At 38.0% G+C, this 24,782-nt stretch overlaps 1 protein-coding gene across 26 annotated transcripts in view; it reads left to right on the top strand.

Annotated features, from left to right (window-relative positions):
- The window catches only part of BNC2 (basonuclin zinc finger protein 2), a 436,884-nt gene that overhangs the window by 170,832 nt on the left and 241,270 nt on the right, over window positions 1-24,782 (top strand). For 15 of the 26 annotated variants that reach the window (XM_077912048.1, XM_077912060.1, XM_077912052.1 and 12 more), the window contains one exon: window positions 15,767-15,850. The exons of 9 other annotated variants lie outside the window; for them this stretch is intronic. In XM_077912048.1, coding sequence (XP_077768174.1) covers window positions 15,767-15,850 — 84 coding nt within the window. Of the gene's footprint in view, window positions 1-4,597; window positions 6,370-14,749; window positions 14,892-15,766; window positions 15,851-24,782 lie in introns of those variants that run through there. 2 more of the 26 variants (XM_077912062.1, XM_077912061.1) reach the window with 2 other exon arrangements.

Raw genomic sequence — 24,782 nt, 5'->3', positions numbered from 1 at the left:
ACCAAGTAGATACTGAATAAACTGTAGATCCCTTTCTTTCAGCTTGCCGTGGGAGGCTTGAATTTTGGGGAACAATGAGGTAAATTTAAATAAAATGTTTTAATTTCTTAAAGGAGAGATGAGGCATTGGCAGTTTCTTTTCCTTCCTTCCTTTTTTTTTTTGGTTGAGAGTCTTCTTGTGTCATCCATTAGTCTTGCATTTTTGCCACCCTGCACAATTCTCCCCAGGTTGGCGTTTTTCGATGTCAGAACGTTGCTGTTATCTCTGTGGTATCAGTTACTGCTCACTGTAGACTGGAGGCAAAGTTGGCATATTCTCCGAAGTCCTGTATACCTTCGTATCATCATTTCTAATCATGTGCCTGAGTGAAGCTTCTTGCCTTATTATACTCATTATTATTAGCATTTGATAGTAGAACTTGAAGTTTGATTTAAAAGGTAAGACCTGGCTTTGTGAATATTCACTTGTATTCATGGAATTAAGGTCACACTAAAGCTAGTAGTGTTTACATCTCTCGGAATTGAGCAGAATAGTAGCAAGCAACATACATCTGTATCTGTGCAATATTTTATCTTCCTTTCCAGTCATGCGCAATGCGTTAAGTGTAGTTAAGGCTTGGGAATGGAACTATTTGTTGAGCAAGATTTTTTTTTTTTTAAGATTTTATTTATTTGAGAGAGAGTGAGCAAGAGACAGAGCATGAGTAGGGAGAGGGAGATGCAGATCTGCTGAACAGGGAACCCAATGTGGGACATGATTCCAGAACCTTGGGATCATGACTGACTGAACCACTCAGGTGCCCCTAAATGTACTTCTTTTTGGGCTTTTTAATCCTGGATTATGTTTTATCAAAAGTAATTGTATTCTTCTGTGTAGTACTTTAATATTGTTATAGATGACCTTTGATTAACATTGTTATTTTGCTTAAGATCTAGTTTCTCTTAGCCAACCTTACTTTGAACATACTTCATCTTCAGATCTAAAATAAGTATTTGATTTAGCCTTTATTTTCACCTGTTACTAAGAATAAAAGAATGAGGATTAAAAGCTAATAACTTCACAGCATCTCTTAGCTCATACAATGTGCTAGACTTAGTACCCATGTTATTTTATTCAGTTATTCAGTCAATATGTAGAACTAACAAAAATTAGAGGTGCTCCAGATGGAAAGGGATACAGCTAGAGTCCTATCTTTTTTTTTTTTTTTTTGAGTCCTATCTTTAAGGCCGCCACCAGGGATCCATGAACTGTGTGATCAGAAAAACAAAGCCTGGGATCCCTGGGTGGCGCAGCGGTTTGGCGCCTGCCTTTGGCCCAGGGCGTGATCCTGGAGACCCGGGATCGAAACCCACGTCGGGCTCCCGGTGCATGGAGCCTGCTTCTCCCTCTGCCTGTGTCTCTGCCTCTCTCTCTCTCACTGTGTGCCTATCATAAATAAATAAAAATTTAAAAAATCAGAAAAACAAAGCCTAATGCTCTGACGCTCCCAAAAAAGGAGGCATAGCAAAGCCTCAGTTTCCCCGTCTGGGTATCAAAGGTTTTGTTTATCCTGAATTTGGAGGTGCAATTATGGGGAATTCACAGGAAAAGCAAATCTCTAAATAATTTTATTTTATTTTAAGATTTTATTTAGTTATTCATGAGAGACACAGATTGAGAGGCAGAGACATATAGGCAGAGGGAGAAGCAGGCTCCATGCAGGGAGCCCAATACGGGACTTATCCCAGGACTCTGGGATTACACCCTGAGCCAAAGGTAGACGCTCAACCACTGAGCTACCCAGGCATCCCTCTGCAGAATTTTAAAAGAGAATATATCAAAAAGAAAAATAGTGTAGGTTAAATGCCAATATAAAAAAATTAGTAATGTCAATGTACAGCTTTTCAAATATTAATTTTCAGGGCACAGATTTTGCTTAATCCATAGTAGTGAAATAATTTTACTGTGGGAAAAGTCTTTATATAATGATATAGCATATCTGCAAAAATATGTACATATCATATGTGTGTAAATGTAAAAATGGAGAATATGGATACATTTAACTCTGAGAAAATAATGTAGAAAACACTATTTAAAATAATTTACTGGTAAAGAAATTAATTGACATGGTCATTTTCTAGTATCTTTATAAACCAGAATCTTCAAGTTTTCTAGCTTGTTAAATTTATATGTAGTACTTAATTAGAAATGTAATTTCTATTTCATTAGCTGGCATGGTGGGAAGAGTCCTGACTTTGGAGTCAGATGTATCTGCTTTTCAATTTCTTTCTTCTTTCTGTGACTTTGGGAAAGTTCTCTAAACTTTCTGAACCTCCTTTACTTCACTTAGTAATCATGCCTGGGAATTCTGGTACAGAGAGGGTGAGCTGTGTTGGTTATTATTAGCAATTTCACCTTCTGTTGTTCTTGTGGTTAGTTTTCAAGTCTTATGCAGTGTTGACTTAGTGTCTCTTTATCAGCAGTACTACTTGGGTCTTAATATTCGTATCATGTATACAGTTGGGCTTTTGCATTACCAGTTTAAAAAACAGATGTGCCAATCTTTTTTTTTTTTTTTTCTTTTTAAGATTTTATTTGACAGAGAGAGAGCATGAGCAGGGAGAGCGGCAGGCAGAGGGAGAGGGAGAAGCAGGCCCCCACTGGAGCAGGGAAGCCCAATAGGGGACTGGATCCCAGGACCCTGGGATCATGATCTTAGCCAAAGGCAGAAGCTTAACCCACTGAGCCACCCAGGCGTCCCTACATGTGCAAATCTTGCAGAAGCTTACTTTTATTGAGGAAAATGGAGATGGAGAAAAATCTTTCCCTTCTTACTCTTCACTGAGAATCAGTCACTGAGCAGCATAATTCTAAAATCTTATGTGGCTTTTGGGTACTTTATGAACCTTTTTATGGTAACCCTGAAGCAAGACACTGATTGAATTAATACATTTCCATTCAGGGGACTATTCTGTTAACCTCTCTTCTTCTTCCTAACCCACACACACTTTTGGAAGGCAGCTATGCTCACCACTATACCACCAACGCCCCACACACACTTTTGTAGGGGACTTTTTCCATCTAAAACTGAGGTTGCCATATATAGCGGGAATGCCAAGGCCTAGATATGCTGGTTATTAGTAGGCTTAAGAGCCTTTTTACCGGGACGCCTGGGTGGCTCAGCGGTTTGGCGCCTGCCTTCGGCCCAGGGCGTGATCCTGGAGACCCGGGATCGAGTCCCACGTCGGGCTCCCTGCATGGAGCCTGCTCCTCCCTCTGCCTGTGTCTCTTCCCCTCTCTCTGTGTGTGTCTCTCATGAATAAATAAATAAATTCTTTAAAAAAAAAGAGCCTTTTTACCTTTAAAACAAAGAAAAAGGAAAAATTTAAACAGCAACAACAAAACCAGAAGCCTGCCTAAACAAACAAAAACAAAAAATATCCTTTGTTTTCTGAAAAACTTAGTGCTTTATAAAATGCAGAATGTAAACTTTGTACCTACATTTTAAGTTTTAATGCTTTAAACTATTTTTTTACATCTTTTGTTTAAAGGATACATATCCATTTGTATAGATCTGATTAAGCAAACTACAGAGAGTAAAAACTGTATGAAAAGCTGCCACTAAGGAAACATTTCATTAACATCTTTTAAGTCATTTTTTTCATTTGGTTGTACATGCAAACGTAGGGATGGGAATTAGTTGCATAAAATGATTATAGATACATGACTTGCTTTTTAAATTTTACTAAACTGTCTTATAGATACTTTTTATGTCTGTAAATCTAGATATCCATCATAATTTTTAACGGATTCCTAGTAAATCATTGTACCATAATTTATGTAATAGGTTCTTGGTTTGTGGATGTTGAAGTTGTCGACAGTTCTTTTAAGAGAAGTGTAGCTTCAACATGAACACTCTTGTTTGCACTATATTCTTATTTCTGAAGATTCTTGAAAGAGATGTTGCTGGGGAGAGAGATAAAATTTTGCACACTTTATTTTTTTTTAAAGATTTTATTTATTCATGAGAATACACACACACACACACACACACACAGAATGAGAGAGAGAGAGGCAGAGATACAGGCAGAGGGAGAAGCAGGCCCCAGGCAGGGGCCGGACGTAGGACTCAATCCTGGGACTCCAGGATCATGCCCTGGGCTGAAGGCGGTGCTAAACCACTGAGCCACCTGGGCTGCCCTTTTGCACACTTTATTTTATTTTATTTATTTATGATAGTCACACAGAGAGAGAGAGAGAGGCAGAGACACAGGCAGAGGGAGAAGCAGGCTCCATGCACCGGGAGCCCGATGTGGGATTCGATCCCGGGTCTCCAGGATCGCGCGCCCTGGGCCAAAGGCAGGCGCCAAACTGCTGTGCCACCCAGGGATCCCTTTTTCACACTTTAAAACAGGGGTTGGTAAACCTTTTTTATAAAGGTCTTGATAGTAAATATTTTAGGCAGCCATGTGGTGTTTTTTGTTTTTTTTTTTTTTTTTTTGCCATGTGGTTTTTATAGCAACTATTTAATTCTGTCTCTGTAGCCACAATCATAGATGATATAAAGAAATAGCATAGCTATATTTCAATTAAAATTTATTTACAAAAGTAGATCGCAGGGTAGCAGTTGGCCCATAGGCTGTAGTTGCCTACTTCTGGCTTGAAATAAAGGAGATACTGATTGGGGATGGAAATTTATTTTCAGTAGTCTGTAAGCCACTTTTATAGTGTCTTGGAAATGTGTTCCTATGTCAGGGCAGTGTAATGGGCTGATTACTTTCTTTCCAGGTATGTGGCAATCAATACATGTTTTAAAGAGCTTATAACAAGAGCTTTTCATACTTGCTTCTACTTCAAAGTCTAGTAAATTTTAAATTAAGAGGCTAAGTATGCCAGTATTTATTTTCTCGTTCTGTACTTCAGATTTCAGCATATGTTGACAACTTGTGAGGCAGAGAGAAATCTCGTACACCTCTATTGTAGAGAAAGTGTTGCACGTTTTCTCATCTCTGGAAGATTGCTTTGATGGCGTCAGGTTTTAGAGGTATCCTGAAGTAAGCTGGAAGGAAAGTCCAGCAAGAGAAGTATCATTTCCATAGAAACACACCACAAACCAACAAGGTGATGTTGAAGGAGTTACTGAACCTTTACAGGTTAAATTATACTCAGAAGAATGTTCTGTGCATAAATAGTAACCTCCATGCATCTTGAATTTCTATAAAATAGAAATTATTGGCCCTTACCTGCCTTAAGGGTGTTTGTTGAGGATCTGATGGAATAAAGGCACAGTTAAAATCACTATATTTGTAGCATTGGCTTACTGGTGCCACTATGAATTTTAAGAGATTTATTTATTATTTATTTTGCATGTATTTGTTGGCTATCTGCTGTGTGTGTAAAGCAGGGTAGTAGGGATTACGGGGGAATACAAAGAGACATAAGCTCCTTAAGGAAAGAAAAACATGTATTTACAGCCTAAAGTTGTATAGTGGGGAGATCCCTAAGGATGGTAGAACACTGGGGAGGAGACCTCTGCTGCCTCGGGGTATCAGAAAACTTTGTAGAAGTGGCATTGGGAAAAACAAAGATTTTCAAAAGTATAATGCAGGAGAAGGTATTCTATTAAGAGCAGCATGTAAACTGTGTCAAATTAGGAAAGTCCAAATCAGTATGCAAGAGACATCCAATAGTCTAATGAGACTGTCTTGTATTTGTCATGAAGAAGGAGGAAAAAATAAAGCTGGAAAGGCAAGGTAGAGTAGTTCTCTACTGGAAGGAAGGGTCTCTACTGGGTCTGGAAGGAACTTTTAATTGGTAATTTGTGGGGAGCTCTAAACATCATCTAGGAGAATGTTTGACAATTGGAGTGGTGATATATGGCACTGGTTGGTGAGTATGAAATGATAAAGGTGGTATTATCACTTAAGGGTTATGGCAAAGGTCTGAGCATGTACTTCTTAGATATGATCTGGAAGGAGGGAAATCTGTGTGTGTGAGGAGGCAGTTGAAGAACTTGGAAGGGAAGAATGGATAGGCTTTCATTAAACCCATTTATTGGGTTTGGGAAATAAGGAGAAGGCTTTTAATCATGATCTGTGGTTCTGAGTCTTTGTTAATGGGATTAAGGTGGTAACATTGCAAAAGATAGCAAAGTCCAGGGAGAGCTGTAGTAAAGGTAAGATTTCAGTGAACCTGTTTGCTTTGCTTTTTTGCTCTAGTGGGAACTCGAAAGTACAGTACTAAAATTCACAGGAGAGGTAAGGAATAGGGAGGGATTTGGGAGCACTGTTTTCATATGGGTGGCCTGTGAAATATGGGAAGACCTTCACATCACCGGAAGAAAAGCCTATAGAGAGCAAATGATGTTTTACAGCATTGCTTACCATTAGGTAAGTTGATGACATATGTAGCTCTATCTTCAGGTAAGGCTACTAACACCAAAAACAAACCAAAAGAAAATCATGTGTTTTATCATTTATAAAGCATTATTTTGTCTACTGAGCTGCATCTTTTAGCCTCTAAAGCCACTAGATTTTAGGAGTGAAATATGCTTGAAAAAATACTTTGTAAAATTTCCCAAGGAAAATTTAAGAAACTCTCTTTTACTTTCTCTTCTCATCACTTCCTAAGATCCACAGTAACAAAGAGATGCTGCTGGTAGGAGGCATTTATATTTACTTTTCATCTCTCTGGTACAGAATACTGCAGCATTTCATTTTCCCTAGACCTCCTCCAGTTAGGATTAGTGTCCTTGGGATGGAATAGGGGCTGTGGTTAGCGAGAGGGTGGACAGTCTGTAGAAATCAACTTTGTATGTTGTACATTCTTTTTGCCTGGGATCCTTAACAGATTTGGAGAAGTATTGTACAATACACAGTATGACTTATGTTTGAATTGGGAAAGTTTTTACCGTATGGAACAGCAAGCCTCAATCTGCCTTCCCATTTCCTTTCTTATTACCTGTGTTCAAACTTTGCATGCAAAGAAAACCACGTTGATTCATTGATCTTCAGCATGCTACATTATGCACTTTGGCAGCATGGTAAAGGCTCCCCTGGCTCTCCTGTTTACAGCAGTCGGAATTCCTCTGGTCTGTTGGTACAATTTGTGGCCTCCTTTAGCCTTACTCTTCATAGTGAGTTTAAGTCCTGTCAATTGGGGCAAAGGGCTAGTCCAGAGGAATCTCTATCTCTAGACAACCACTGTGCATTAAATCCAGCTTAAGTGTTCTTTGTATTTTGTCTCTTGGTTTTATGTATGGCTACTAAAACTTTTTTCTAACCATAATTGGTTTAAGGTAGGGCCAAAGAATTAATCCTGCTCAAGACTGTAAACATCTGTGTCATTCACATACTTCGATTCCCTTTCCTTGATAGGGATGGAAACCAATGCATTTGCTCATCAATGCAAGGTACCTGAGGCCATATTAATCTTTTCCAGCAGAGATATTACTTCTGGCATAGTCACTGCAATCAGGGCAACTGTTTGTTTGACTTTATTATTTCCCAGGATCAGGCATTTTTGTAAGGGCCAGAACTGGGTAACTTGAGACATTGAGTTTTTTGGGAGTAATATTTGTTTTCTTGCTCTCTGGCACATAACACATTCTTCTATCTTATGTCATCCCTCAGATTCCCTCTTCCGCTTTCTCACATACATTTTTGTCTTTTGGTATTGTTAAATTTGGGAAGAAAAGAAACCCTTTTGGTGTGTCCCACTTTGTGCCTCTGATGAAGTAAGATCAAGTAAAATGCACCCAAAAGTGAACTCCTTTCTAAAAAAAATGCCACCCCCTCAAAAAAAAAAAAAAAAAAAAAAGAAAGAAAATTCAGTGGCTTGGTGATCATTACTTGAAATAGACTCTTTCCCCTCATTAGAGATAGTTACTTTTATCCTAACTCTTGATCGCTGTGGAAAGGCAGGCTGAATGGAACAAACCCAGTGGCTGAGTTCGAGGTTACCAGGATCATTTTAAAGTACTTTTAGTTTAAATGCTGAAATTAATGTCTATCCTCAAATCATTTTCTTCTGATGTTTGCAGCATCTGTGGCGTTGGACAGACCACTGCTCAAGTGGCTTGCTTATTTTGGCTTTCCCTCTTAAGAGACTCCTTCTCTGGCATTCCATCTCTTCTTCAGAGTAAGATTTTGGGACATCCTGCAATTTATGCCCTGGTGTGTGCTGCTTTTTTTCCTTTACCATTGCCCACCCACCCTCTTTGGTAAGAGGCCTATATTTTCTAAAGCTAAGATACCATCTAGAGAGCTCTTGCTTTCCCAGTTCTTTTTTGATTTTCTCATTTATTTATGCTAGTGATTCTCAAACCTTAATGCTGTTCAGCATTACCTGACAGGCTTGCATAAACAAATGGCTGGGCTCCACCCCTAGGTTTTGTCACATTGGGTCTCAGGTCTTCAGTGCCAAGCGCACTTGAGATGAGTTCCTAGGTAATGTTAATAACGTGCCTTGGCTGAGGAGTACACTTTGAAACACTGACCTAGAATGTTGGTTTTGTCTATCAGTTTGCTGTTTAATATGTTCAGCTTTTTGGGGTTTTTTGTTTTTGTTTTTGAGTCCCCAAAGGGTAGAGGTTCTTCACCTTTTATTGACCTATCTTCCTTGGAAGCTCCTTATTTTTTTAAAAGACTTTTATTTATTCATTCATGAGAGAGAGAGAGAGAGAGAGAGGCAGAGACATAGGCAGAAGAAGAAGCAGGTTCTCTGTGGGGAGCCTGATGCGGAATTTGATCCCAGGACCCCGGGATCATGCCCTAAGGCGAAGGCAGATGATGCTCAAGCACTGAACCACCCAGGTGCCCAAAGCTTCTTATTTTTAATTCATAGGTCAAACCAATAGCATGAAAGAAAACTCGAAAAATTACCTATGTTTTAATTGTGAAGGGCTTGGTTGGAGCAGGAATAGCAGTGTGAAATGTGCCACCTCATTCCTTCCACCACTGAAGACTATAATGATCAGTCTCTCAGAGCTTAGACAAAGACTTTATGGTCTTTTTTAATTAACACAACTTTCTAGGAAGTCTTTTGGAAGTTGATGACCTGGCCCCTGATGGAGACTAATTGAATAGATATTATTTTCTAGTTTCCCTAATGGCTTGTATTATTATTCCTCTGTTACTAACGTTCACCAACTCCCCAAAAACCCTTCCTTCTTTGTCTCAAACTTCTAGTTCTCATGGGAGTGTGCTGAGAGGGGCGTGGGGGTGATATCTGGGGAAGTATCTTTTACCTATACTGTGTCCCTACTGCATGCTTAGTTAAGTGCTTTATCTGTGTCATCTCCTTCAGCCTAACTAACCTTACACAGTAAAAATATAATTATTCCCATTTTTTGGATACAGGAAACAAGGCTCTGAATTGGTACTTTACTGATAAGCTTTATAAGGTACTGCCTCTGGGGTTAAAATAGAGGTCTAACACCAAAGCCAGGGGAGTTTTTAATATTACCTGTCTTTAAAATAGTTAGAATTGAGCCTTGAGGGCAGAAAGAAACTTAACATGGGTATATAAGCATACTCGAAATTTAAGGGGCACCTGAGTGGCTCAGTTAGGCATCTGACTTTGGCTCAGGTTATGAACTCTGAGTCCTGGGATGGAGCCCTGTGTCAGGCTCCCTGCTCAGCAGGGAGTCTGCTTGTTCCTCTTTGTCTCCTCCCTAATCATGCTCACATGCTCTCTTCCTCTCCTTCTCTCAAATAAATAAATAAAATCTTTAAAAAAATATATATTTCACTTCATGTCACTTGTCAGGCTTGGCAATGTATATGCTTGTCAGCAATAGTCTGAGGTGTTCAATTTCTAGAATACTCAATTACAAGAATGATTGTAAACCAGTTGAAAATAATCAGATTTTGTACTTCTCTTTTTCAAGTATAAAGCTCATCCGTGGCAAGTTACAAATAACTTCATTCACGTTTTCTTCAGTGCTAAAACCCATGTAAAACAAGAATTGGACAAATAAGCCAGTCTTCATGTGGTAAAAGGCTTTCTAGTAAAGCACTAGTGTGGTAGTTGAAAGAACTTTGTCTTAATTTCAAGTCCATTCAATTTATCAAATGTGGGGAAGACTATAGTGATGGACCTCAGTTTCCTTGTTTAAAAAGTATGATAGAAATTTTCTCCTTTCCTCCTACACATAAATACTATGTGTAAAGCCCTTTGAGGGCTCTAGAAGAAAGAGTCTATGTAATTTCAGTGTTATTCATGGTCCATCAGGCTCTGCAGGGTGTTACCAGGAAAGAGATTTTTTACTTCTATCCCACATTTCACAGTATAAAAATAAGGTATTGTTGTGTGTGGCTGTGAAAATCTCCTGTAATTATACCTGCAGAGGTTGCTCCTGTCACGGAGCCGAGGGCCCTGGCTTACCCAAGAGGACCAGCTCCCGAGGCAGAAAGAGAGTGAACCCCAATTAAACAGTCCCTGGCTCTTGTGAGGTGGTGTGCCCACCCTGCACCCCGATGCAGTAATCATCTGTGTCTGTCAACCTGTTGAGTAGCAGAATCACTTCCTTGACCCTTCCCGCTCATTCCTCTCTCACCTTGATCCTGTAGTTCCTTATTCTGGGATGACTCTAGAGAGGACTATCCTGTGTCCTACTCAGTTCCCGTATGATATATCTCTCATTATTGCCCTGTTCCTGTGGATACAACCATGCCTCATCTAAGGCCTCTATGAGAACAGGCATATTTCTGGCCATTCTGTATCGGGGAGACTGGATCAATACCATTCAGACTCACCAGTTCCTTTCTGATTGTTTAGCAGCGTTTTTATTCTTGAACTTTAGCTTCTGTATACTTGTCCCTTCTGAGGTTCAGTATGGGGTTCTGTGGCTGAAAAGGGTGAGGCCCAGGATTTTATCTTTAGTTAAATTGTAGCCTGAAAATTTAAGGTATAAGTTATCTGCAAATCCAGCAGCAGTTTATTTTCTTATGTTTTTTTTTTCTTTCAGTTTTTGTATTTATTTACTTTGTAGCAATATTTAGTGTACATCTTCATCTTTACATGTTGGGTAATTAATTTCTTTTTTTCTCTTTCTTGCAAGAGCTCCTGACTAGCTTACTGCCAAATCTATTTCACTTAATGGTCTTCCTGAATTCTTTGTGTTATCTGAGTAATTTTTCCTCTTGCTGCTTGGCATTGTCTAACAACTGAAATTAGGCTGAAGTTGTATCAGTACTTTTCTCCAGCTTGGAATGTGACAGATCTTATACCCAGCCATGTCCTCTGTCCTCTGAAGGAACTTTTTTTGGGTTCTCTCTCTCCCACTGTCTTTCTTAAAACAAATTTTGTCTTTTCACTCTTTTCCAAATTTTTCATGGGTTCAGATAGTTCCCCACATCCCTGCACTGCTAGACTGCAGTCACCAAAACACATGTACTTCAGAACTGATCCAGGCTTGTGGCCAGCCTAACTGAAGAGCCTTGAGCTGACATGGAAGTTAGTTTGTTTATTTAGGCTCTGACTTTTATAGTGCCTATCAGGCAAATGGCTACCTGAATGTTTAATGTTTAAAAATAAAATAAAATTTCAAATGGGCCCTGACTCTGCAAGAAGCATCCCTGACTCTATAATCCTTTTCTTGGTAACGTGTTTCTATTCTGAAGTTATCATTCCTGTGCCTCTTTGTTTCTTCCTTTGGCCCTTTCCTTATAGACACCTCCTGCCTCATTCAGTTTCAGTTATTTTGAGTAGTAGCTCCCGTTGTGGGGCTTTTTCAATGTTCTTTTCAGAAGTCTGGCCCCTAACAGTTTTTATGTGTGATCTCAGTAAACAAAGACCTTGTGTGAGTGTGTGTGAGTGTGTGTGTGTGTGTGTGTGTGTGTGTGTGTAGGAAGCCTGCCATATTTCCTCCCTGCCCCACAGAAAATGTGTTTTCTGGAAGCCCTTTTGACACTGAAGTGAATGCCCACTGGCCCTCCCTTGCTGAATTCCCCTGAGAGAGGAGAAAGAGGGAAAGAGAGGGAGGCTTTTATATTTGTTGTCATATCTTTTGTTTCTGCTGATTATACACAAAGTAAGTTGTAAATAGCTCTCTCACACACCATGATTCCTTTGAGGTATGTCCTGGAGAGTAGATATGCACTCAGCTTGGACTTGCCCTGGGGATTCTAGAAGGGTCCCTTTCAAGGCCTCCTACTTCCTATTATAGCAATAGCAGAATGAAATTTAGATGAGTACTAGACAATTATTATCCCATGATTAAACCCGTGGCCTACTGTCCAGAAATATTAGCCGATCGGTTTAGTACTTTTTGTTATTTTTAACTTAAAAACTTTGAAAGCAAAATATACTAAGATGCAAAAACGAATAAAAAATTAAAAAATCCCCTAGTCTTATTACTTTTCAGAGATAAATATCACTGTGAAATGTTTTGTGAAAATCAGTGTAGAGACCTTTGTTTTAAAGTATGGTGTCGGGGACTCCCGAGTGGCTCAGCGGTTAAGGCTTAGGGCATGGTCCTGGAGTCCCAGGATTGAGTCCCACATCAGGCTCCCTGAATGGAGCCTGCTTCTCTACCCTCTGTCTTTTTCTCTGCCTCTGTGTATGTGTGTGTCTCTTGTGAATAAATAAATAAAATCTTAAAAAAAAATAAAGTATGGTGTTGAAAAAGGCACTAAACACCGAACATGAAGGAAAGCAGATAAAATTGGAGCTCTTCAAATCAATTTAAACTGTACATTCCAAAAAAACAGTGGTGAGGTACACACCATATTTTATTATCTTAATTTAAACTGGAGTGATGATAAGGGGCTGGACAATTTATCTTTGCTATATCTGTCAGTCATGTTTTTGATCGCTTCTAGCTAGCTGTCTCACTATTGAGGCTTCTAAATCAAAAGTCCTAATTGCCTAGGTATGCAGAATTGTAACTAATTAGGTTATCAACTTATATATCATTTGTTTTTTCCCTGGTATATTTTGATGAATTAGGAAACAGATATATGTGGTTTCCCCTTATTTTTTTTTTCTTTATCCAGTATTGTCACGCAGTGTGGTAGGTGATGTGGGAGAGGATATCGTTAGTGAATCCAGTAGTACAACTGTGCAATTTTAAGTTTCAGTTTCCTTTTTAAAACACAGGAGTCCAGGGATGCCTGGGTGACTCAGTGGTTGAGCATCTGCCTTTGCCTCGGGGCATGATCCCAGAGTCCTGGGATCAAGTCCTGCATCAGGCTCCCAGTGGGGAGTATGCTTCTCCCTCTGCCTATGTCTCTGCCTCTCTCTGTGTATCTCTCATGAATAAATAAATAAATAAATTTAAAAATAAAATACAGGATTTTATTTATGTGGATCCTGATAGATTTTTTTTTCCTTTTGGAAACCCTAGGATTCTAAGTTTGAGAGTGCTACCTCATGTCACTAGTGCAGTTCTTTTCATGATTTGTATAGCTGAAACATTCTAGTAGCCTGGCACTGTTTCCTTCCAACTTATTCACAGACCTTTTTGTTTTCTTTCAGAAACTGTGCTTTCTAAGTGTCTGAGGTTATAATTGAGTGTAATTGCCATCTAACTTTCTCCTTTCCTCTTGAGAGTGTTTATCAAATGCATTCTGGGGGATGGTATAAAAGAACTAGAAACTTAGTATTGGTGATACAGTCTAATAATATTAAGGTAAGTGGGAATTGTTTTGTGTACATAAAATAAAGTATTATTTACACTTGATTTGCAATATACATATTCTGGCTCATGAATGTGCTTTAATCAGTTAAGTAGTCTCATTTATTGCGGTCTTTTGGAAGCTAGCAGGGATTGCTTTGATGTGGAATATTCCAAGAATATTTTTTTCCCTAGTTTTTCTGTTGCACTGTAGGGAGAATTACTGTTTCAGATCTCATTAGTGCCCCTCCATATATCAACTGAAGGGTGGCATCAGCACCAGTCTATGTGTGCCACGACACCAGTGCACAGTATCTCTTCTCTGTACTCCATGTCTTTCTCCTTCCTCAAGGTAGAGGATAGGTTCACATTATGTTGTCTAAGACCACAGAGCAAGTAGTAAGTCTTGATAACATATTTTCTCCACTTCCTTTGTCTTTTTTGTAATTTCTTTCATATGAAACATCAACAAATGCATCTAGAGTGGAAGCCACTAAATGCAACTATTGCATGTTTTTAATTAACTTCTTTGAAATATATTATCCATCTTCTCATTTCTTAAGTTTGAGCATTGTAACTTTCTCGTATGTTAACGTGAGCTCGTTACTTACCTACTTAAAGCCTTGGGTTTTTTTCATTTGTCAAATGGAAATGCTCATATTCCATAAGACTGATGAAAGGAAAAATCCACACTTAAGGTGCCCACATGGTGACTGGCACATTGCAGGTGCTCAGTAAATGTGACCTCTCTTACTTCCCCTCTTGAGCCCCACTGTGAAATTTGTAGGTGAAGAGTGGGTAAGTTCAAAGACAGATGATAATCTGTCCATGTCACTTTATGGACATAAGCTAGAAGAAAGAATGCAAAACTTAAAAAAATAGGAGCGGTGGTCCCAAAAAAGACTGAGTGCTTTTTTTTTTTTTTAAGATTTTATTTATTTATTCATGAAAGACAGAGAGAAAGAGACATAGACAGAGGGAGAAGCAGGCTCCCTGCCAGATCCCCAACAGGGATCATGCCCTGAGCCAAAGGCAGACGCTCAACCGCTGAGCCACCCAGGGGTCTTGACTGAGTGCTTTTTTAAAAAATATTGGTAATGCTCTCTGGTAAACTTGCAAAGTGGACTTTATTGAAAAATTTTTTTAATTTAGAGAAGTGAACTGATTCGTGGGTGGAAAGAAAGAGGGAAATATCTTCTAAGGCAGCACACACTTGGCTGAAAACTGATCTCAGCAAAGAAAATTGACTGGCACAGATGATCCTAAGTGGAGTTAAAGCACAGAACAGCAAAGGTGGGCTTTGATAGGGAAAGAAGACAGGTGGGTTGAAACTGATTGATGGATTATGATAAAGATAGTTGTATGATTAACAAAGATAGTATGTGTTTGGAAATAGTAGTGATTCAAAGAACTTTTTTAAAAAAGCAGAAAGCAGGTTTAGATGGAATCTAAGTCCTTTAGTCTTTAAAAAAAAATCTAAAATGAAGTAAGCAGGTGACAGTAGAGGCAATATTTTGGGATGAGATCGACTAATTAAGATAATTTAATTTTGAAAAAGAATCTTAGTGGCTTTCAGTGTAAAATTTTAGATATAGGGAACATTCTAAATTATAGCTGTTTTGTTATCATTTTCATTACTGGAACAGACAAAATAAGCCTATTAAAATTTAGAGATAGTAAATAAATATTGATAAAGTCTGTGCTAACCTATATACATGAATAGGAAAAATAAACTTGAACAGATATTTTAACAGTGGAAAGGAACTTTAGGCATTAGAGAATACAATGTTTTTCATTCTCACATAAGAAAATTAAGAGGGGAAAAATGTCACCAATATCAAGCAGAGATTCTATGTTTATGTTTCTTTTTCTCCTGTACTTTACCTTCTCTCCTCCTCCCATCCATATTCATTAAATGCCTACTTTGTGCTACATGCTGTGGATACAATGGGGAATAAAAGTTTTGTGGATCTTTTCTTTTTAGAATTTGCCTTCTGATAGTTAATAAACTTGGTTATATGATATAATATATTTGGCATCCTGAGTGTCAAAATCCAATGAAGCCATGATGGCCTGTTTCATATCTGCTTCTGTCTGGATCAGATGTGTATTTATGTAGTTCTTAGCAGCCTCCACACCCAGCATCTAACTTGGCCATATTCCCCTAGGTTCCAGTGGCATGTGCTGGCAGAGTGCTGGGTGCAGACTTTTGCCCAAACCTGGAGGAACCAGACCAGAGGCTGGAAGTCCAGGTTGGAGTCTTATTGCTTTATTAGTTGGGGGTGGTGTGACAGAAACAGTGATCCCTGAAGGCCATACAGATATATCAATGCCATCAGGAGATGGACAACTGATTGAGACAGGTGTAAAAGAAGAATCAGGGTAGCATGTATGCAATAAAAAGTCCTTTTCAGGATAAATTCTCTGTAACTGGAGATAATACATATATTCATTCAAGAAATGATATATATTGCAGTGGATAAGAACATGGTTTCTTGATAGCTGGCTGCCTAGGTTGACAAAAGTTATTATGAGACTTTTGGCAAAGTTACTCAACCAAACTGAGCTTTAGCTTTCCCATCTATAAAATGGAGACTTACCACCCAAGGTGATTATGAAGAGTAAATGTTCTAACATATAAACTAGCGCTTAGCATAGGCCCTCAGTAAAGACTAGCTCTTATCTTTAAAAATCGTTACCATGTGCTTGGTACTGTGCTAGGCACTAGAGACACATGGTGAGCAAGTCATGTTTCCTGCATTATGGTTTAGCTCAGGAGAACAGAAGCCATTCAACTGGGCATTGTAATAGAAAAGTATGATTTAACAAGTATCTTCCCTTTTCATGTATGAGGAGATACATCCTGTGATACAATACTAAGTTTATTAGCAAAGTGAAAGTATTTACTTGGAATTCAGTTCATGTTATGTGGTCTTGGGACATTAGAAGTAGTTTAGTGTATCACAGATAAAAAATAAAAATGTGACATCTTGTTTAAAGATATATCTCTACTTAATATGCCTTTTAATATTTAAGGAATGTGTGTGATACTAATGCAAAGATACTAGCTGAAGTTGTAATGTGAATGGCATCCCACAGATGAGTAAACACATATTATTTTTTAGGACGTGCATTTGGCATCATTTTCTAAATTTTCAGACTTACGGGATGAGCATGGTGAGCTTAGTTTTTTTTTTTTTTTTTAAGATTTTATTTATTTATTCATGAGAGAGAGAGAGGCAGAGAGAGAAGCAGGCTCCATGCAGGGAGCCTGACATGGAACTCGATCCCGGGACTCTAGGATCACGCCCTGCTCCAAAGGCAGGCGCCAAACCGCTGAGCCATGAGCTTAGTTTTAAAGCATTTTTACTGACTTAGATACCCTATGTGAGAGGAGAATAGTTGTAAGAATTGACTTCACAGTTGCAGTGAAGGTGGAAGTGATGGTAGGAAGAGGTTTCAGTTTTTATGGTATTGGAGAGTCTACCATCTCCTGCACACCTGCTCTTGGCCTAGGGAAGACCACCTGAGCTCTGCTGTGCCGCAAGCTGGTACTGTCTGGGTGGTGTATGGCTACAGTATAACAGAAAAGCAGGTGTGACACATATGAGACATGGTCATGTATTTCCCAGTTTTAGAAACCGAACAGCTTGTATGTGACACATAAATGCAGAGTGATGGAAGACTTTTCATGGAGAGTGGTCTGATCCTTGACCTCTTTGGGTAGGACAAGCTATGTTCTTCAAACACATCACCTGGAATGGCTTGTCATGGGTGGTTGTTGGATAATCTGTTTGTGAACCTTGAGTTATGAAGCAAAGAGTGATGCGTTTTGCAGATGTAACTGTGTGAAATAAAACTGAAAGAGACCAACAGAGCATATTATTTTAACATAGCAAGAAAGAAGATGTATATTTACTAGTTTAAGTGAAACCCCGCTTGTAGGTAGTTAAACATTTGTAGAGTTGACAATTCAGCACAGTCCTTTGCAAAGAAGACCAAGCCCCTGGGCAGAGAAATGAGTCTCATTTTATTGGACTCCTCCTCTTGCAACACCATTTTGGCAGACCCAGTGGAAAGGTTGAATCTGTTCAAAAAGTCAAATGTGGTGAATTGGTACATTAACTGGGACCCATTTGAACATTTCCTTCTCGTTTTCCTCTTCCTTTCTAAATATGACTTCCATACATTTTAATGATACCTGGTACATATCCACATTTTGTCAGTCATAAAAAAAAAAAAAAAAAACCTGACAATATGTTCTTCACCAGCTAACAATTTCAGGAATAGTTTTTAGCTTAGAGTCCTTTCATTCTTGCCATGGCATGTATTCTGGTCTTTTTTTTTTTTTTCCTAAGGAATGATCCATTTTTTAGTTTTTAGTTTAATTCCGCACTCCAGGGAATTCACTATAGGATTTGCCAGAGGCATCTACTTTTTCCTGCTTGATTTTCAGGCTGTCCCCCAGGGCCATGTTATAACCACTAGAGGATTTGCTGTTTGGCCTTTTGATTCTGAGAATAACCTCTTGTATACCTTGATTTAGGAGCAGTAGTTTGTTTATATCCTTTCCTATGAAGGGGTTTCATTTAGACATAGCAACCATATCTGATTTACTTTTCTATTTTAGCTGACATAATTTCTCATGACTGATGGAGTCCCTTTCTGTTCTTATTTTTTTCCTTTTCACTTTTTTTCTATCACTAAAATTTCAGATGGCTTAGCAACTTTATTACTTAATAATCCCAAGATCCCTGACACTCTTTCATGAACATATCTTTGGTTTTGAATGGCTGTTATCCTGGAAGTCTGTGTCTGACTTGACTTTTTGCAAGCGTATCTGCTGGATTTTTGTGTTATATGCTTGATTTAGAGAAGTAGCTGGAAATCAAGACTTTGATTCACTGTCTAATTTTGTTGATTTTCCTCAGTGGTTTTTGAAGTGAATATGAAACTGTGTACTTTCTTTAGCTTGGAAGGTTGACTGATGTATATTAGCAAAACATTGTGCTGTTATATAATTATTTTTTAGGAAGTGGTTATTCTAGTTTAGACTTCCCTTAATTGCTGTTAAATATTATACTTTCAGTCAGAGAAAAGTTATTTTTTGAGTCTAACTGTGCCTTCTCCTGTATTAAGTTGTTACAACTAACCCAACACAGTTCCTTTCTTGGTTGGGAATTCAAGAAGTGGGGTTGACTTGATATTTTTCATCACTAAAGTGCTTAAAAATTAGAGTAAATAATGAACCAATATTTCAGTACCAGATAGACACAATTTACTGTGGTGTTTCATAAACCACAGACTCCTTTCTTCTGTGAATGCGTGAAGGATCACTTTTTTCCCAGACTTACTGGGGTGCAAGTGTAAATTTCCATAAAATTTAAATGAGGTGCTTCCTGTAATTAATGAACAATTGTGGCTGCTCTCTAGTCTGCATTGTAATTAACCGTGATCAGGCTTGTTTAGTGATGACACTGTTCCTGTAATAATTTGACAAGCTACTGTGAATTTGCCAGGTTATTAAACAACCTGCAGCATTCACTTACGGAATCACGGGGATGAGCTTGGCGGCTGCTGCTAGTTAAATGCAGCATAAGGGTGAATGAAAGCTGCTTATTGAAGTCTATCGATCACCATGACCAGATTTAAATTCCCGTGATTTTAGAAAAGTTAATTAATTTTGTGTGGGTTGTCTTGAAAACTTTTTAATTGCATAATAAATCTGCTAGGGCAAAGCTGGTCATTTTTATGAACTCATAATGAAGCCAGCACATTTCTATATTATTATCACCAGTATGGGATAAATAGAATTTGAAGTTTCTCCTTCCCACCCTATTAAACAGGTATAATTATTTAGAAAACAACAACAAACTGTTTCCAAATTCATTCACAACATTCCTCAAGTACAAGTTCACTCTGTGTGTGTGTGTGTGTGTGTGTGTGTGTGTGTATGTGTGAGAGAGAGAGAGAAAGAGAGAGAGAGAAAAAAAACAGCAGATGACCTTGTGCTAAACACAGTCATGTTGCAGGTAGAGTGAGCCATCCAAGTACACTGGTAGCCTTACCTCCGTGGTCACTAGTGCACCCGCCTTCCCCAACCCCCTTTCAGGTTAAGAACTGTTCAAAACGTTACTGTCTAGTTACTGTGGTGTCTTTCATTCAGATTCTGTTTATTGACTAAACCACAAGGATTCCTGCCCAAAGTACCAGGCGGTCTATGCTTCACTGATTTTGATTTTCTAACATCAGCCCTGGGGTTTATTTGAAAAATGTACATACACTGCAGCTTTAACAAGTCAAGTGACTGCATGTTTTTGACCACGGAGTTGAGTATATCTGAAGATCATTAAATGTAGGGGGGTAGTAGAGGGGTGGAGAATAAGTGTAGTAGTCATTGTACCATTGCAGAATATGTGTGTGTGTGTGTGTGTGTGTGTGTGTGTGTGTGACACATGGTTTTTGTCTTTTCATCTTCTCCAAGAGCCAGAAAGTTTCCTGCCGTTCTCTTTCCAGCTATTGACAAATGATTGCCAGATGTGAGATCTTTGCAGTGCTCTTTGCCTCAGCAAACCTGCAGCGATGGGATATTTGATTCTCCCTTGCCCATTTCATCTCCTTTCCACATCTGCCAGGGACACACAAGCAATACATCCCTACATGAGAGTTTAAAGTTTATTCAGCTCCTTTTTCCCTCCAATACAGTGTTTGGAGACAACAGAATGAGGTCCATATGACTGTCTCCCAACTTCACTGTATGAAATTAGTTGTTTATTTTACTTATCTACCTCCTAGTAATTGAACTATTTCATTTTAGTTTCGGTCCATGGAAAATTTGATGCAACTCTAGGAGTGCTGAGAGTTTCCTATTGTTGTCTGCTTGCTGCAAGTATGCCATCATCTCGACTCCTCTGATCTCCTCGATTCTGATATAGACTGTTGGTTTCATAGAACTTCCTAGGAAAGCAATTTTAATAAACAACTGTCAAAATATTAAGTGTAGCATGTTTGTAAAATTCAGTAGGCATTTAATATTAAAAGAACCTTCTATGAGGGGGGAAATTCAACTTGTTTGGCTTGATTAGCTTACCCTGTATTTGTGTCCATTGTCAAAGTTGATATGGATGAGCTTCTAGTTTTAATCCCAAATAGTTTATAAAAGAGAAAGTACACTGAGTTTGGAGGCATCTGAAAATTAGTCTGTGTAGGCCACACACATAATCACTAACATGCACAGAAGCCTTTTGCATCTGCTTGGAATCTGTATTGATACTGATTTTTTTTCTCATCTTAGTTTGAAGATATTTTCCAAAATGCTCTTGTAGCTTATGTTCATACTATAGGGTGGGCTGACACAGGTGGCCTTTCAGTTTTCCTATTACACTTTTTGGCAAAGAAAGAGGCCCCTTATTCCCTGAATAAGATCAGCTTTTTTTTTAACATTTAAAAAATAATCCATAAAATGTCTGCCACATGTTCTCTAGTTGATGGAAATGCTTTCCAAATTGGAGCTGTAGTGTTGGATTCTTAATGTATCAGTGCTAGTATGTTTACTGTTTCTGCTACCCTGTTAGCTACTCTTAGCTACCTGTGGTTATATGAATTTATATTTTTTTGTGTATGTAAAATGATAAACATAAGATAATTACTATTTCTAAATTTCATACTGAAGAAAAATTTTGGTTTTGTTAAGAAAAGAAGTAAATGGCTTTGCCTATTATCAGAATCAAAATAAGAAAGTGTGAAGTCTATTTTTCAGTATATTTTTTAAAAAATATAACGAAACAACAAATAAAACCTAACAAGGATAAAAAAAGCCAGCAGCCCCTGAAATGAATAAAGCCTAAGAAAAGTAGGTAAATCAAAGTCATCAAAATGTATATGTGAAATGTATGTAACTTTTTTGCATATCCATCATATTATATACCTCCATAAACTTTTAAGAAGCGAAACTGTTAACCACAAGTTCCCAAAACGTTGTATGTTTCAAGTGGATTTATCTGTTGAATAGGATAGAAGAAAATTATAGCTGAAGCTATAATGATAATCCATTCAGAGTGTTCGCTCTCAAAAACAACATGATGATTATGGTGAGGGTGATAAGTTTAAATAACAAACCAAACAGGATCCATGTGGAAAAGTTTATATTTTTATTGTCCTTTGACATTCCCTGGGGACTGATGCCATGTTAGGTACTCAGTGGATGCCAGGGGTTGGGAAGGTGGATGAAGAGCTCTTTCATTAAACAACAAGGTTAGGAACTCCTGTGGCAGGAGCCAAGTTCCTCCGAGTGTAGATCACTTCACATAATTTGCCTTTGCTAATGCATTTGCTGGTTTCTCATGCCTTCCTGCTTTTTCCTCAACATGGTTACTCTGGGAGGCAGAGAGGTGCTAAGCAATGGAGGTGTCATCCGGCCTGTGTACCTAGGGAACGTCCTTCAGAGGACGACTTGTCACCAGCCGTCAAAGAAGAGAGTGGCTTTGTGGTCTCTGAACATCTGGCAGCGCTGCACAGGAAGCTGAGGGGGTGTCATTAATTGTGATGAAATAATTTAAACCATCAGGAATAAATGAGGCTGTTAAGCTAAGTTCAGATTCCATTTGCCATGCACATGTGTCTAGCAGCCTGTGTGCAGTTAAAAAAAATTGAATTATATTAGCTCATGAGTAGAAGTGAAACAGATACTGTAAATGAAACAAGTTGCTATGTAGTGATGACATCTTGTTGAACCACTTCACAGAGTAACAGTTTGTAGGATCAGTATATTAAAAGTGGTATGTTATTTAATGAATTTTTATATAAAAGCATTCTTATTGAGGGATAGAGTAAGGACCAATAGTTTATTGAAATTCAGGGTGGGTAGGTGAATGGGAAGAAAAAGGCAAGCCATCAGGTCACGGTGGTTTGGGTAGGTGGATTCTTAGCCTGCTAAGCCAAACTGGATTGATGCATAGCTCACCTTTCTATAGATAGATCTGGCTTTGGGTACAATATTCAGTGCAATTGCTCTATATACATACTCTTGGCAGGACAGTTTTTTTCTGATAACCAACTTGGGATGTTCATTTGAGAGCTTCTGGCTCTTTGGGCACATCTACATTGTTTTCTTGAGAATAAGGACAACTATCTTTCGCGATAGATTATTTCTCAAGCAAATGGACATATTTTCAAGGCTTTGCACAATCACGAACACTAATTTCAAATGTAATTTCCAAGTACTGTGGAAAGAGACGGCCTTAATTTCTTTACAAAGGAAAGACTGTCAGGTTTGGAATGTTGGGCCATCTCTGAGGTTTTGAGCACTAAGCTGAGCAATGGTTTGTACGTTCCAAAGTACATTTCTAAAATAAAAGTCATTCCTTTGTTTGCAGAGTTTGCAGAGTTTTCAAACTTGAATTTTTATTTAAAAATAAACACAGGATTTTGAAAAATAAAACGAGACTGTGTAGATACAGAAAGCATTTTTAAAAACCACCAGAGAGGTAATCCCTCTGTCACATAGAGGCGATGGTCCAGAGTTCCAGCAAGCCTTGGACAAGAGTCATTTTACTACAAACGTCTTACCCTCCTTTGTTCTATCATTCCCCTCTTTACCTTACTACCTTTCTCTTTTCCTTCTTGTGTACCTCCTTCTTTTTTCTTCTCCATTTTCTCTTTCCTTTCTATCATCCTTTTAATTTTTGTTCTTTTATATTTCTCTTCACAACCTATTTCTTTCATAAAAGTGGACTACAGTTCTGTTTTCATTTATAGCCCTAGTTTTTCTGCCAGTAGTTAAAAGATTAATATCTACAGCTACTTAAATTGTAAGATTAAAATTTTTAGGTTGCATTTTTACATAAATTTGTATGAACATTGGTAGATTTTTTTAAGGAATGTGAATGGACCTTGATTAATTTTTTTTTATGAAAAGGGAATGCAGAATACTCAGTAAATCATCCCTTTCCCTGGACTTTTGAGTGGAATTGATGAAAGCCAGAAATCTGTGGCTCCCACTTACCATTTTCCTTCTTACCCTGACGTGAGGACAGCATTCAAATCAAATAGAGTTTCTTGACATCTAATAGAGCAACCAGTAGTTAGGAGATTGCTTCTCTGTGTTTTGATCTTTGGATTTCATTTTACTGATGAAAAATAACAGGAAGATTTGAGTTCTTCAGGCCTATGTTCTTGGCATTGTGGGAAGGATTGAAGGGTTGTGTGTGTGCATGAGACACAGTGTCTAGCACAGAGCAAGTAGTGAATGTATTATTGTTATGATATAAATGTATTTTACTAGCTTCTGGTGGCTAAGATAAAAATTAGGAAGAATTTTTTTTCCTGAAAATTTCACATACCTCAACCATTTAAAGATACTTTAAAGATACTCACTTTTAAATAAAGTTTTATAATATTTTTCTATAATAAGGAATCCAAGGTGAACACAGGGAGTTCTTTGTGGTTTTTTGTTTGTTTGTTTGTTTTGAACATAGGGAGTTTTGAACAAAATACCTGTGCTTTTCTTTCTTTACATGGAAGACATCACTGCATTCTGTAGTGCATTTATGTGTTTCTCAAAACAAATAATTTTCCAACAAAGCAAATGATAGTATACTTAGTAGTTGCTTGTTTTCTTTTGCAGGAGTCTTAGTAAATACTTAATAGATAAAAAACAGTTTCATGAGCTTAAATTCCATCCTTCCTTTTTTTAATTTTGGCAGAGTGTGGACTGGATGACCCTACATATTTTCAGGACCTTTTTAAAAAATTTTCTACTGCCGTTTTACTATTACTCTCTGCTTAAGTGTCATTAAATTCATAGATTGTGTATCTTGAGTTCTATGTATCTTGATTGATGGGCCTGAGAACATACCTACATTCTCTATTCTCTCTCAAAACCACTGGATGAGAGAATGTTATCTAGATTTTAGATAACCAGCTTAACATAAGTTCATGTTGGGAACTGTCAGTATGAATATAAGAAACATTGAGTAAGATGCTTGTTTTTATTTTATGTAAGTTCTTATGTCTTAACAGCTCTGTAGGTGCCTTGTAGAAGGTGGGAAAATGATAGAAAAATAGGAAGTATTTTAATTCTTGGCTTGAATAGAATTTTATGTTTGTGTCAGAATGTGTGCATATATATGGACTTTGTATATACATGAAATGTATATCATTACAAATAGCTAGTGATATTGTTTG

The sequence above is a fragment of the Canis aureus genome, chromosome 10, assembly GCF_053574225.1.
Source record: "Canis aureus isolate CA01 chromosome 10, VMU_Caureus_v.1.0, whole genome shotgun sequence".
Classification (NCBI taxonomy): Eukaryota; Metazoa; Chordata; class Mammalia; order Carnivora; family Canidae; genus Canis; species Canis aureus.
This window is presented reverse-complemented; position numbering and strand designations above follow the sequence as displayed.